Raw genomic sequence first — 14,117 nt, 5'->3', positions numbered from 1 at the left:
CAAATTAATTGAAACAATTTAATTGAGTCAATTAATTGACGGATCAAAGTTCCTTTGATATTTATTGACGGCTCGTCAATTAAATCAACCGTGTGTGCTAGTGCTAGAGATGCTTTCATCTCAAAGTTTTCGATCAGAATGTAAATTGAAGCTAAAACATTGATCGTGTGGGAGCAATGTCAATTTCGTCAATTAACTGAAATCAATTAATAGATTGACGAAAAAATTGAACGTGTATGGGCCGCTTGACAAAATGAAATGTAGGGGGCCGTGTATGGGCCGCTTAAGACAAAATGAAATGTAGGGGGGTGGGTAATTGATTGACGTCCTACTTTTCACTAAGACTAATTATCTTTAAAGAATTCTCTCGTAAAATAAAAGGTAAGCTTGTGCGTGAAGAACGGAGGATTCTGGAACTTCATGGACGTGACTGTCACTGATATGGTACCATTTTCCTGGAGGAATCAAACTCTCGATTGCCTTCTCACTGATGTCGGTTTCCGGAGATTTTGGACCGTTGATGGATCGTTCGACGTATCTATGGATATACTCTTTGGGAAATGAATAGTGTGGTTGTATGTAACTTACTACTGCATTCAGATTAGGTCGGACTTTGACAAATGCTGTGTAATGGCCACCAGATAGACGTCCACTGTGTTCAACAACACCATATAAGGAATAAAGAACTTTTCTTTGACCTGGTTGAATACCCTGGAACAGAAATAAAATGAAATTGGGGTTTAATGTCCTACCGTTCTCTGCTCCTACTGGGAAAAGGAAGACAGGCATACACCATACAGTGTGGTATGAGGGAAATTTTGCCTCGGCAGAGGCACTATGGCCTACTTTTATATCATATTCCAACTGCCAGGGGATCTTTTACATGCACGCCAATGTATACACAAGACCTTGTCTTTTTTGTCTCATCCATATGACTGATTTATTGAAGGATCAAGATATTTATCAAATTTGAGCAACTTGCAAGTTTGCCTTTAAGATAAGCTTCAGTTGAGAGATAGCTGTTGCATATTTTCGCACTTTGCGTGAATATCTTATTGACTATGGTCACATATGCAATGCAAGGAGGGATACAGCAGGATTTCCATCTTCTCTGCTAATACTGGGTAGTACAACATCTCAAATATCTTGGCAGTTTCAATGAAATGAAATGGGGTTTAAAATGGGCTAATGAAGATGTGCATACGCCATGCAGTGTGCTATGAGAGAAATTTTGCACAATGGTCTACTCTTATTTTGAATTCAAAATGTCAAGTGTTCCTTTATGTGCTTGCCAATGTGTACAAAGGACCTAGATTTTTCATACCAACCGATCAACTAGTCACTGACAAGGGGAAATTAGAAAATCCTGAGGAACTTTCTCAGCCAACACCGGGATAATATTCGAGACCCCCTGTTAGCAAGCCACTGAGCCACCATGGCTCCCCAGCAGTTTCCAATCTATAACTGATTACAATATATATTAATACCAACCTGACATAAAGAACTACAATATGGAGCTAGGTCAAGAACTAATGGAAAATCTACATGACGATTTACTTTTCTGGATGCAAAACCAACCTACAAATAAATCAAATTTATATAAAATACCATAGAAAATGAAATGAAATGGGGTTTAATGCCTACTGTTCTGCTCTGACTGGGCTAATGAAGGTGGGCATACGCAATACAGTGTGCCACGAGAGAAATTTTGCCCGCACAGCAGCGCTATGGCCTACTCTTATATTGAATTCCAACTGCCAAGGGATCTTTAAGGTGCACGCCATTGTATACACAGGACCTTGTTTTTTTGTCCCATTCGAACGACAAGACAGCTGTCCTTTTAACTGGGATTAGAGACAAGCACCTACCTGTTCAAATCTTTTTAAATGAAGAGTTAAAACAGCAGGTGGTTGAAATATTAAATATTGTTTACTAGCATTCGAACAGACGGTCTCACTTTTCTTCTTATCTACAAAATATAAATAATACGATTATATAGATCTGACAACAAGACGGTCTCACTCTTCTTCTTAATACAGTACAGTAGAATCTGTACGAGCAGTCACAATAAATACACCTGTTGAAATTATTTACAGCCACTCCTCTAATGTGACCAGCCAACAGCCAGTATCTTTTTTATAAAATTGTCAAGATATCACCCATTCAACGGCCATTGCTGATATCCGCTATCCAGTCATATAGCTAGATTAACAGCTAATTATTTGGCTCCTCGCTGATCAGGTAAAAAGATCAGTGAAAATAACAAGAAACCAGGGATTAACTAATTTTTTGTTTTATTATATAACAAACCCTGATCACTCTCTTTACACATAGCAAGAACATTATTTAATAGCCTACTGAGTACTGTTTTTAATCGGTTGTTGCTTTAGCTGATTGATGTTTAATCTAGTCGATTGGTCAAACAATTAACCAGTCACTACGGTATCATAAATCAATCTACTTTCCGCTAAATTACAACAGGTTATAATTATTACTTTTAATTAAGAAGTCAATCAACTTGTTTGTTGGCTACAACAACAGCCATTCCTTAATGAGAATCAACCATGTGGTTCATAATCCGAGTAATTAGCACATTTAACGGTTATTTTGATAATGCGGGAAAAAAAAAAAAACAAGCTTGCTGATTATTCTGAGCAGGTTCGGTAAGCTGCCTTTGTGAAAATAAGCCACGTGGCAAAAGAAGACTATCTCGACATTGTTTGCGAATTGCACGTGTTTTCCACACTCCGTAAGAATTCCAGGTACCAGTTGATATTAAAATAATAACTGACAATATCATGTCTTAATCCACGCTTAAAATGAACTAAAAAAATGATTAGTTAACCTTTAATTAAATATACATTATGGGAGATTCGATAACGAGTTGGCAGTCCTCACTATAATAGTTAAAAACTAGATAATGTAAAGGCAATTTGCTGAAAATTTCATTCAAATTGATCCACTATGAACCGAGAACTAAGCGGTAGGAATTTCCGCCTAGCCTCGATCATCATTACTAAAGTCAGTACGATAAACAGCATAGTCTCCATTATCCATTTAATCGTTTAATCAAGAAGGAAAGTTATGCAGTAAATCAGCTCATAATCCAGTAAAGATCGCAGGCTAGCATAACCATCTAGAGTTGATTATGGTCTGGATAGGTTAATTAATGTCTAATTAATAATTTAGATAACATTTCAGGCCCAAAGAAAGACCTGCAATAGACAGATTTAGCTCTTGCATAATGTATGTTTAAGAAAACAATACCAAAACTTTGATATTGTCAAAAACAAAACCCACAAATTGACGATAGCATCTTTAAACTGTATTCACTGTCTTACCTTTATTTATGGCTGTTTTATTATTCTTGATTTTCGTACATCGCTCACAGCTAACTTTATTACTACCGGTCAGCAGTTCCGCGGAGGTGAATTGATGTAAACAAGACAGGATGGAGCACTCCTTTCCCGACGACTGATATCGTGGAGATAACGTAGACATGGATTTATACTGAGCTTCCTTCCGCAGCGCCTGGCGTAACTTCCGATGATTTGGTGAATTAGGATCAGGGATGCCATTGCAATCTAAAGATGGCGGAAGATCGCGTGATTGATTAACGACAGGTAATGAAGGCAGACTAGACAACTCTGCGGATTCCTGCGATTCCACAGAGTCGATGTATGGAATATCAGCATTATCTATTAATCCTCCGGCAGTTGAACCGGACACATCCAAATTTAAATAATTCAACTTTTTGGTTAGATTCTCCACTAGATCAGTGCCATTGGTTCCAAGGCGAGTACGAGAGTCTTCTAGATGTAATTCATTAAGAGATTCCGACAGCCCTTTTCTCATACAATTACCGTCCAACATATCTTGGTCATACTTTATATCACAGGTACTCGATCGTGAACTGTCTGTACTTTTTTTATGAGAGCTACCGATACTACTAGCCGTCAACGAACCCTCCGTACTCGTAAACAAAGTGGAACTATCGTTTTCAACTAAGGTCATTGAACTACTGTCCGCATCAACAGTACTTCCATCTTCATTGTCCTTACAATCGCCATTAATGTTTATAAATTGTGCACCTTCAATTTTAGGAGTATTTTGAAGTTCTGGATTAGTATTGTTTAAAGTTATTAAATTATTTGTATTAGCTACAGGTGGGATAGATAAATCGTTAGCTATAGATGGCGCTTCTAATATACTATTATTGACTGAGGCACCTCCGAAAAGTTTTGATGCGTCACTTTCTAAATTGTCTTCTACATCAGCATCTGAAATATGAAAGAAAGGTTAAACATACGCCCACAGCAGCTAAGTCGTCTGAGCAGTCCACAAAGGCTGCCATCTTTGTGTATTTTATTGGTAAACGACAGGCTTTACAAAACACTAAAAATTGAGCAAAATCATATCAACAGTAACAACTCATGAAGTAATTAAAATTTGATAAGCTTCTAGTTCTTCTTAGAACTAACAAAAACATGTACAAGTATTCAGATGATAACTTTAGCAAATTTGTATTAAGTTTTTATCTTTTTCTCAGGCATGTATAACAGCTGTACATGTAATAACTGTAGCCTCAAGAGAAGCCACAAGAATAAGGGCCACAACTTAAGGCAGTAATTATTGGAAACGTTGAAATTAAATAGGCTTCTTTAGCTCATGAACTTAAACATGGTGTATAACTTAAGCCTTCAGGGCATTATTGTTTTAAATGAACAAGGGACATAACTGTGATAGCAATTATAGGAAATCGATAAATAAGCTTAATGTCATGAACATAAACACTTTGTATACATTTTAAAAATGCTCCACGGTGTAGTCCAGATAACTGTATATTTTCTACCTGAAGGATCATGATCTTCTTTATCATCCTTTTCTCCATCAACTGATACTCTTCTTTCTTCTGTTATTCGTTCTTCTTTCACTTCATCACCTTCTTCATCCTCCTTCACTCCATCACTAAATATAGGATCTTCTTGCTTATTAGCTCTGCGTGCATATTTCTCTTTACGCTAATCAAAAATATTTTAAAAAGATATAAAATATAATAATAACATAGTGGACATTCTTTCTCAAACACCTGATAACACTTCTCATTTGAGGAGTATGCATGGCTAGAAAACCATTATTGTATTTAAACTGCTGCTGACCTGGGCTTGGGCCCCAAAATTATATTCTACCCAGTAATTGTCCATTTCCAAAAACTACAACAGTGAAGTAGTGATAGCCGAGGCAGGATTTGTTTACCCTTTCTACAACACGATACCACTTCTTAGCATCAGTCTTAATTAATCAAACCAAGATGGGCTAATTTAATTACCTTAACCCTAACATCTGTCTAAATTAATTAACCCAAATCTATCATCCATCTAAATTAATTAATTAAACCCCAGTATCAATCTAAATTAAGTAATTAAAAACCATTATCGATCTTAATTAAGTAACTTAGACCGAGCATCAGTGTTATTTGTAACTTAAACCAAGCATCAGTGTTATTTGTAACTTAGACCGAGCATCAGTGTTATTTGTAACTTAAACCAAGCATCAGTGTTATTTGTAACTTAGACCGAGCATCAGTGTTATTTGTAACTTAGACCGAGCATCAGTGTTATTCGTAACTTAAACTGAGCATCAATGTTATTCGTAACTTAAACCGAACATCAGTGTTATTTGTAACTTAAAACAAGCATCAGTGTTATATGTAACTTAAAACAAGCATCAGTGTTATATGTAACTTAAACCGAGCATCAGTGATATTTGTAACTTACCCTCTGTTCTTTTTTTGATAATCTTTTGTCTTTTTTTGATGGATGTTTACTATGGTTATCTTTAGAAGCCAGACCTTCAGAACTTTTTACAATGTGTGATTCATCTACTTCATCTACAGATTTCTTCTTTCCACTCACTACCATATTAGGTCTTAACGGCTGAAATTTAAAACAACAATATATGGTGAAAAAAAATGACTTAACAACATTCCTGTGCCCAAAAGATCCATAACATTTAAAATTTCTTTGCTCAATGCTTCTTCTGTTAGTGTTTAATGTCCATTTGCACTGTGGGTGATATCGCACACATATTGTCTTAAGTTTTTTATCTGAGCACACGCACAGGGTTTTTTTTGTGGGAGGAAACCAGAGTAAACCCACGAGGTTGAGAAGGCGTCCCTATCTCCAAATCACATAAGCCCTCACCAGAGATAGAAACCACAACCGCAAGCCAGAGTTTAACGGCTAGCTAGAGGTCGAAGATTTTATGATTCAATTTATATTTCAATAATTCACTTGCCCAAAGGGGGGTAGGGATTGCGGTCTACAGTGTTGCGCTTCAAGAGAGAGAGAGAGAGAGAGAGAGTTTAATGCCCACTCAACACAAACCAGGTTTTTTCGGGACTAACATATGGTTCAATTTTATTTCAATAATTCGCTTGCATGGAAGAATTTTTATATCAGTGAGAGGAAACCGGAGGACCCGCAGAAAACCCATGAGGTTTGACAGACGACCCTACTCCTTATCACGTACTGGTGTGGTATCGAAAAATCAAGCCAAATTAATAAATATCAGACCTTATGATCTAAAGCATGCATGTTTGACCATTTGGCCACACAATCCCCCAGGCCCTGGAGTAGATCTTTAAGAAAACTTAGGAAAAAAGTAAGAGTTACCTTTTCTTCCGTAACAGGTAGAGATAAGTCAAGGAATGGTTCAAATATCTGAGATACCTAAAATTAACAACATTATACTTTAAAAAATATATTAATATACACAGGTGACAATTCTATGGAATACAATTACTGCTTATTACTGAGCGACGTTTCCACTAATAACTAGATAAACTTAGTTGAAACGTTTCTCAGTAATAAGCAGTATTTGTATTCCATAGAATTGTAACCTATGTATGAGCAGTTCAATTACTAAATGCCTTGCAACAATTTTTAAGAATTAATGAAATGAAATGGGAATGTCCTACTGTTCTACTCCATCTGGATTAATGAAGACAGACATACATACAGTGTGCTACATGTACAAGGAAAATTTTGCCTAGGCAGCGGCACTATGGCCTACTCTTACATCAAATTCCAACTGCCATGGGATGTTTTAAGTGCACGCCAATGCATACAAAGGACCTCATTTTTTTGTCCCATCCGAACGACTAGACAGCCCTCTGTTCTGCACCACTGACCATAGAAAACCACGTCGGTAAACCCTAATGAACTATCTCGGCCAATGCAGGGATTGAACATGCGACCTTCAGGCTAGCGAGCCAGCGTCTTACCCACTTAGCCACCGTGGCTGCCCTTAAGAACTAATAACTTACATGTTTACATTCTTCACACATGACTGTACTAACTAATTGACCTCCAAATAAACTATCTATAAATGTATGTTTACCTTGACGACCATATTCTAAAATTAAAATAGATTTAATCCTAAAAAGTAACAAAACAAATCTGGAAACAAATTTGTAAATTTAGCAGAACATCAATGTGGTTGTGGAACCCAAAGCAAATTAGTATCAAACGAAACGAAATGGGGTTTAACGTCCTACTGTTCTGCTCCGAACTGGGCTAATGAAGACAGGCATACGCCATACAGTTTGCTATAAGGGAAATTTTGCCCGGACAGCGGCACTACGGTCTACTCTTATATCGAATTCCAATGGTCAAGGGATCTTTTACGTGCACGCCAATGTGTACACGGGACCTTGGTTTTTCGTACCATGCGAACGACTAGACAGCTGTTCTTGTCAGGCACTCTGTCCTGCATCACTGACAAGGGAGAACCACGCCGGAAAATCTGGATTAACTTTCTCGGCCAATACAGGGATCGAACCCCCCGTTCTGGCTAGCGAGCCAGCGTCTTACCCACTTAGGCACCGTGACCCCAAAATGAAATTAAACTTGTGGTTTAACTTCCTACTGAAGAATGGCATACGCCCTACAGTCGGCTATGTGGTAAATTTGGCCTGGACATGGACAACACTTATATCGCATTCCAACTGTCAAGGGATCTTTTACGTGCACGCCAATGTGTACACAGGACCTCAGTTTTTCGCCCATCTGATGTAATGTATCTTTAACAAACTGATATAGAAATTTGTTGTAAGGGAGACCCTAGTAAAGAATAAATATACGGTCTTGGTACCTTTCACTTTCATCTTTGTCTCTTCATCTATAGATTTGGGATTTACATTAAAATGCTTTAAAATTCCTGTTTGACACCTCTGGAAAAAAAAATAAAACAATAAAAATCAAAATCAGGGGAATGGGCAAATTAAAAGCAGGTATCGGTCTACCTCTTAAAATTTTTACCTCTTAAAATTTTAACAACAATCTTTTTGTGCACGCCAATGTGTACTAATGCTGGGTATTGCGACTGTAGTCACGATACGATAAGTATTGTTATATGAGTGCTAATATGTATAAAGGATCTCTGCAGAACCAAATTATGTTGCAATATAATTAAAGTCAACAGCTGAAAGTGAAACTAAAATCATCAATCCAAATAACACATCAGATAAACGTCCAATTCAACGTTTTATTTAGAGAGAGAGAGAGAAATGGGTTTAACGTCCACTCGACACAAACTAGGTCATTTCGGGACTAACATATGGTTTAATTTTATTTCAATAATTTGCTTGCACATAGGGGTCTTTAGCAGTGGGAGGAAACCGGAGGACCCGGAGACGAGGTTGGACAGGCGACCCTACTCCTTGTCACATACAACCGGGGATTTTATTTAGACCTAAATAAAACAATAGATCGGTGAAATCATTTCTCGTCTTAAACACAGTACCAAGTATATAATTTTATTACCTTTATTTCTTCGGTTCGAATAACATCTAATAAATAACGTAATAATTCATGACTATCTTGTTGCTGGAATCCTTTAAATCGTGGAGCCCTGAAAAACAATACATATTAATATATATATCATGGTCCTCATAACAGTTTAATACAATGTGACTAAAGTAAAAAAAATATACCATAGCATTTAAGGGAGAGAGAGAGAAATGGGGTTTAACGTCCACTCAACACAAACTAGGTCATTTCGGGACTAACATATGGTTTAATTTTATTTCAATAATTTGCTTGCACGTAGGGTTCTTTAGTAGTGGGAGGAAACCGGAGGACCTGGAGAAAACCCACGAGGTTGGACAGGTGACCCTACTCCTTGTCATGTACAACCGGGGATTCGAAACCACGCCAGTTGACTCAATGACAGGCCTTATGATACAGCGCACTGTGCGCACGTGCTAACCATTCGGCCACCCAACCCCCCCTAGCATTTAAGGACAAAAAATAGAAATAGTCTGTACATTCCCTTGGTTTTATTCATTCTATACTTAATAAAACCACTGCAATGCACAGATTTTTTCTATTTATTTTCCAATTCTCTTATCTAGTGTCAGTCAATTATTTTTTGGAATTGTCAGATATCCTCGCATAGTCTCATGTAACAATTTTTGGTCTTCGAAGGAATTATTGGTGAGCAGAAATTTGTCCGTGTATCTGTTATCACTCATCACTTCAGTCAGTTGTATAGAAGGATAACTCATATTTTCCCACTTCCGTTTCTTGACATCTTCATTACCCATCTATTGTAGCAATGATCTGTGTTAAAATTATATTTGAAAGGTGTTTAACCAGATCTATCACATATGTGATAATGACTGACACCAATATTGTCCTTTAATAATGCACTTTTATTTAAAGGAACAATCACTGGTTTATTACAGTAGAATCTGTATTCAACAGCCACTCAAGGGAATTGCATGACTGAAAACTTAATGGAGTGACCTCTTAATAAAAATCTCTTTGTGTTAGTTAGTGCTGATATATCAAGAAACATTTTACGCTTGGATGCCTCAGGAGCAAACAGCGAAACTCGCATCAGTATATTTGACCGTCACCGAAACTCGCTATTAGAACGAAAATTCTTTGACTCAAATATAGATTCTGGTAACATGTCATTTAGTACATTAATACTACTACATACCTTTGTTATGTATTTGTTAATATTTATCCATTTTTGTGACGAAAATACATGAATTATTTCTATTTTTTCAAAAACAGCACATGTCAAAAAAACTAAGTCCCCCACAAAACTGACTGAAACATGTTTCTGTGTATTCTTTTTCATTAGAGGGGGTTGGATGGCGAATGGTTAGCACCTGTGCACTGTATCATAAGGTCTGTCATTGAGTCAACTAGCGTGGTTTTGATTCCCCGGTTGTAGGAGACCGTGTATGACGTCATATCTGACTTGGCAACCTGAATTCCTCATTAAAGATGTCTTCTTCTGTCGCTTCAAGTACTTTGACATTCTATAAATTTTATTCTAAACCTAGCCGCGACTGAATTAGAATATTTAATAACCCTGTATACGAAGCATTGACTTTATGGAACCTGTGGCATCAATCAAAACTACACGAAGATGGGGGTGAGAAGCGTTGCCTTACTGCCATATTATTGAGTTACTAAGAAGGAACAAAAGTTGCCCTAGGAAAAAATGTTGTCATACAACAAATAGAAGTTAGAACATTGTAATTGTAACGTGTAAACAGTCGTCCAATATGTTGCATCCGATGGTTGTATGGATTGATCGTATAAACGGTGCTTAAGTCTCGAAATGAACTAGTTTTGTATCGAGTGGACGTTAAACCCCATTTCTCTCTCTCTCTCTCTTTTTAATAAGATCGTCTATTAGCAGGGATCATGTTGAATGTGGCCGTAGTGTACTTACTTTTTACAGATCTGTCCAAATAAAGCTGATGGGTTTACCGTATTACTGCTACTACCTTTACTAACACCTTTATTCATTTCCACTAAAAATCCTACTAACGACTGAGTTAATGGTCCAACTTCACCTGGTATAACTTCTATACTAGACTGTAATAAATATTCATTAATCAACTATTTGAAATCAAATTAATGATTGGGTTAATGTTCCAACTGCACCAGGTAGAACTTCTATACGAAACCGTAATAAATATTCATTAATCAACTATGAAATCCTACTAATGATTGGGTCAATAGAACTACTGCACCAGGTAGAACTTAATTAATCAATTATCAAATCCTACTAGAGATTGGTTTAATGGAACAACTTCACCTGGTAGAACTTAGTTAATCAACTATCAAATCCTACTAGAGATTGGGTTAACAGACCAACCTGCCCAGATAGAATAGTAGAATGTAATAAATATCATACATTGTCATAATTACAATAAATATTCATTTATCAACTATAAAATCCTAATCTTTAAATGGCACTTAGCGGTTGAGAAACACATTAAACAGAACTCAATTTTTATGGGAAACAATCACTTTTTATTCTAAAAGCACAAAGTCCCTATAAGTTCGGAAATGTCAGACCAATCTAATAACGGCTAGATGTTGTAAAACTTGCAGTCGTTGTTTCAGGAACATGAGGCAAACCTCTCCTCTTTTGCACTGCATCCCTGATCATACAAAAAAAATAACCAACACGACCTAAGATATTGTTTTGAATAGACTGTCAACTCGGCTTATTTCCTTTACAACAAAAAATGTAGTCTGTAGATGGTTCAAAAGAAATGGACGGAAGCAATGACAATATCCGACCAGATTTCCATGTGTATAACTAGAACAGTTCATGATAACTCACTAAATCTTTGGTAGCAGCATCATCATCAGGTTCCTCGTCACTGGAACCACCGCTTTCTATATCAACTATAGTATGACCAGGTAGTCTTAATGGACGTCCTTTCTCTGTTTTCTCTAGTAACAGTGATTCTAAACTATAAGATTGACTTAAATTCTGCATGACAGCATTAAAAAAACATGTATTACCTAGATTACTTAAACCCTGAAATATAAACAAATACATTGATATATTAGTGAGACATCAGTCAGAGATCATAGAGAAAGCTTTATAGATAACATATTTACAAAAAACAAAATGTCCAGCATTCTAGTACAGCTGATTTCGTTTTGGTTTTTTTGACTTTAGTAAATTTCCTGTAATTTAATGAAATGTGGTTTAACCTCCTACTTTTCTGCACTGACTGGCTAATGATACACTGACGGTTGGAAGTGAAAATAAAAGTAGGCTGTAGCACCTCTGTCTCAGGAAAATTTCTCTCATACATGTATCACAATGCAAGATGTGTGCTCATCTTCATTATGGTTAAAGATCTAATTGATAAGGCCAACTTCAAGTTTGGTCAAAAGTCACAAGATATAAACAGGGCTAGCGCTAATCCCAACCCTAACCCTGAACCTAGCCTTAATCCTTACCCTTAATCCTAACCTACAATCTTGCCAATAATCAATGTGCCCTAACCTTATTTACATCTCAGCGACCTTGACAAAAATTGAGCTGGCCTTAACAATTAGATTTAGACCAGAACTGTAGGACGTTAAACTACATCTCATTTCTTATCTTTTTCTCACCTGTCCATCAACCTACACAACAGTCATCAAATAGGTTAGGAAAAATCATATCAGACGACCTTGCTGTCTATAACATGATCAAAATGTCAGTTATACAAGGTATTACGCTCTGCTACTATTTGAATAATACCCACCTTAACTTTATGACATACAACTGGTGTTGATGACTTCGGGGTTAAAGGTCGTGCTCTATCTTTAACAGTCATCTGTTCTGTAGAAGGTTCAGCTTTTGGCTGTGGAGTGTTAATGGTGGATAATGCACGCCTTCCTAATTAAATAAATAATTCTATATTAGTTCAACTGTAGACCTGGTCCTGGTTTCACAAAGGATTCTCAGACTTAAGAATTTACTCTACTTTCAATCACAGTTTATGAGAAATAGCTTTGATTCAGAAACACAAAACTTTGCACATGGTTTCTTAATGATGTATCTGATACATTCAAACAACAAAAGTTTTATAACAGGCTATATTTTAGTTCGTTGTGATTTTTATTTTGTCGAAGGATCACCATTAGTCTAAATATTCTATTTCAAGGAGCTACATTTACCTCAAGTTTATAGGAATGTATGATTATCCAGTATCATTTTCTTATCAAGTTGTTTATAGGAATGTATGATTATCCAGTATCATTTATCTCCTGTTATTTATAGGAATGTATGATTATCCAGTATCATTTATGATTGTCATTAACCTTGCATATCCAATAAATGAGCCTAGGAATTCATACAACTTTTTACTGTAATCAGTGTTAAAGAGATGGATACTGCTAGAGGGATTTTACTGCTAGGGAGTGTTAAAGTGTTGGATACTGTCAGAGATTGTTAAAGAGTTGGATACTGCTAGAGGGTTTTTACTGCTAGGGAGTGTTAAAGTGTTGGATACTGTCAGAGATTGTTAAAGAGTTGGATACTGCTAGAGGGTTTTTACTGCTAGGGAGTGTTAAAGTGTTGGATACTGTCAGAGATTGTTAAAGAGTTGGATACTGCTAGAGGGTTTTTACTGCTAGGGAGTGTTAAAGAGTTGGATACTGTCAGAGATTGTTAAAGAGTTGGATACTGTTAAAGAGTGTTAAAGAGTTGGATACGAGTTTGGTTACTGTTGTTACAGTTGGATATTGTTTGAGAGTTAGATATTGTTGGAGAATAGGTTAAAGAGTTGGATACTGTTGTTAGGGTTGGATATTGTTGGAGAGTTGGATATTATTGTTAGTGTTGGATATTATTGTTAGGGAGTTGGATATTACTGTTCGAGAGTGTTAGAGAGCTGGATATTGAGAGTTTCTTTTACCTGTAGTATGATCTCCTCGAGTTAAACCAGATTGTTTGCGTAGAAACTCGACACATTCCTGGATTCTTTTAGATGTTTCTACAGGTACATCATCATCACAGGTATAGCACCTGATAAATATACAAAATATATAGTAAACATTTTATTTAATCAAGACTCTTTAGAACTTGATACAATACTGACTATTCCAGTTCCTTGAAGAAAATTAAGAGAGATATATTCCTGAACAGACCGATGCTGCTGTTCCTTAGACCTTCTCTCACTGCCTAAGATATGTAAACAGCATTCAGTACTAAAGGAACATTTTACCTGTTCCACACCTATGCACTGGAAACAGTAATGCACTTTATGTAATGATTATTGTTAATTGGAGTTGTCTCTC

At 36.5% G+C, this 14,117-nt stretch overlaps 1 protein-coding gene and 1 long non-coding RNA gene across 3 annotated transcripts in view; both read right to left on the bottom strand.

Annotated features, from left to right (window-relative positions):
• Window positions 1-278: 278 nt before the first annotated feature.
• Window positions 279-12,710, bottom strand: LOC126809913 (ubiquitin carboxyl-terminal hydrolase 45). Its single transcript, XM_050534768.2, has 13 exons — window positions 12,581-12,710; window positions 11,659-11,859; window positions 10,756-10,901; window positions 8,826-8,913; window positions 8,155-8,233; window positions 7,328-7,416; window positions 6,675-6,731; window positions 5,778-5,936; window positions 4,853-5,021; window positions 3,342-4,280; window positions 1,869-1,969; window positions 1,492-1,578; window positions 279-711 (listed from the first exon to the last, which is right to left on the bottom strand). Exons 1-13 carry the CDS (start codon window positions 12,650-12,652, stop codon window positions 355-357), a joined length of 2,544 nt encoding a protein of 847 aa, XP_050390725.2. The 5' UTR covers window positions 12,653-12,710; the 3' UTR covers window positions 279-354.
• A 1,024-nt stretch (window positions 12,711-13,734) lies between these two features.
• The window catches only part of LOC130010685 (uncharacterized), a 5,706-nt gene continuing 5,323 nt past the window's right edge, over window positions 13,735-14,117 (bottom strand). For both annotated transcript variants that reach the window (XR_008785961.1, XR_008785960.1), the window contains exon 6: window positions 13,735-13,845. This is a non-coding gene — a long non-coding RNA (uncharacterized LOC130010685). The remainder of the gene's footprint in view (window positions 13,846-14,117) is intronic.

This window comes from Patella vulgata, chromosome 2 (genome assembly GCF_932274485.2).
Source record: "Patella vulgata chromosome 2, xgPatVulg1.2, whole genome shotgun sequence".
NCBI lineage: Eukaryota > Metazoa > Mollusca > Gastropoda > Patellidae > Patella > Patella vulgata.
This window is presented reverse-complemented; position numbering and strand designations above follow the sequence as displayed.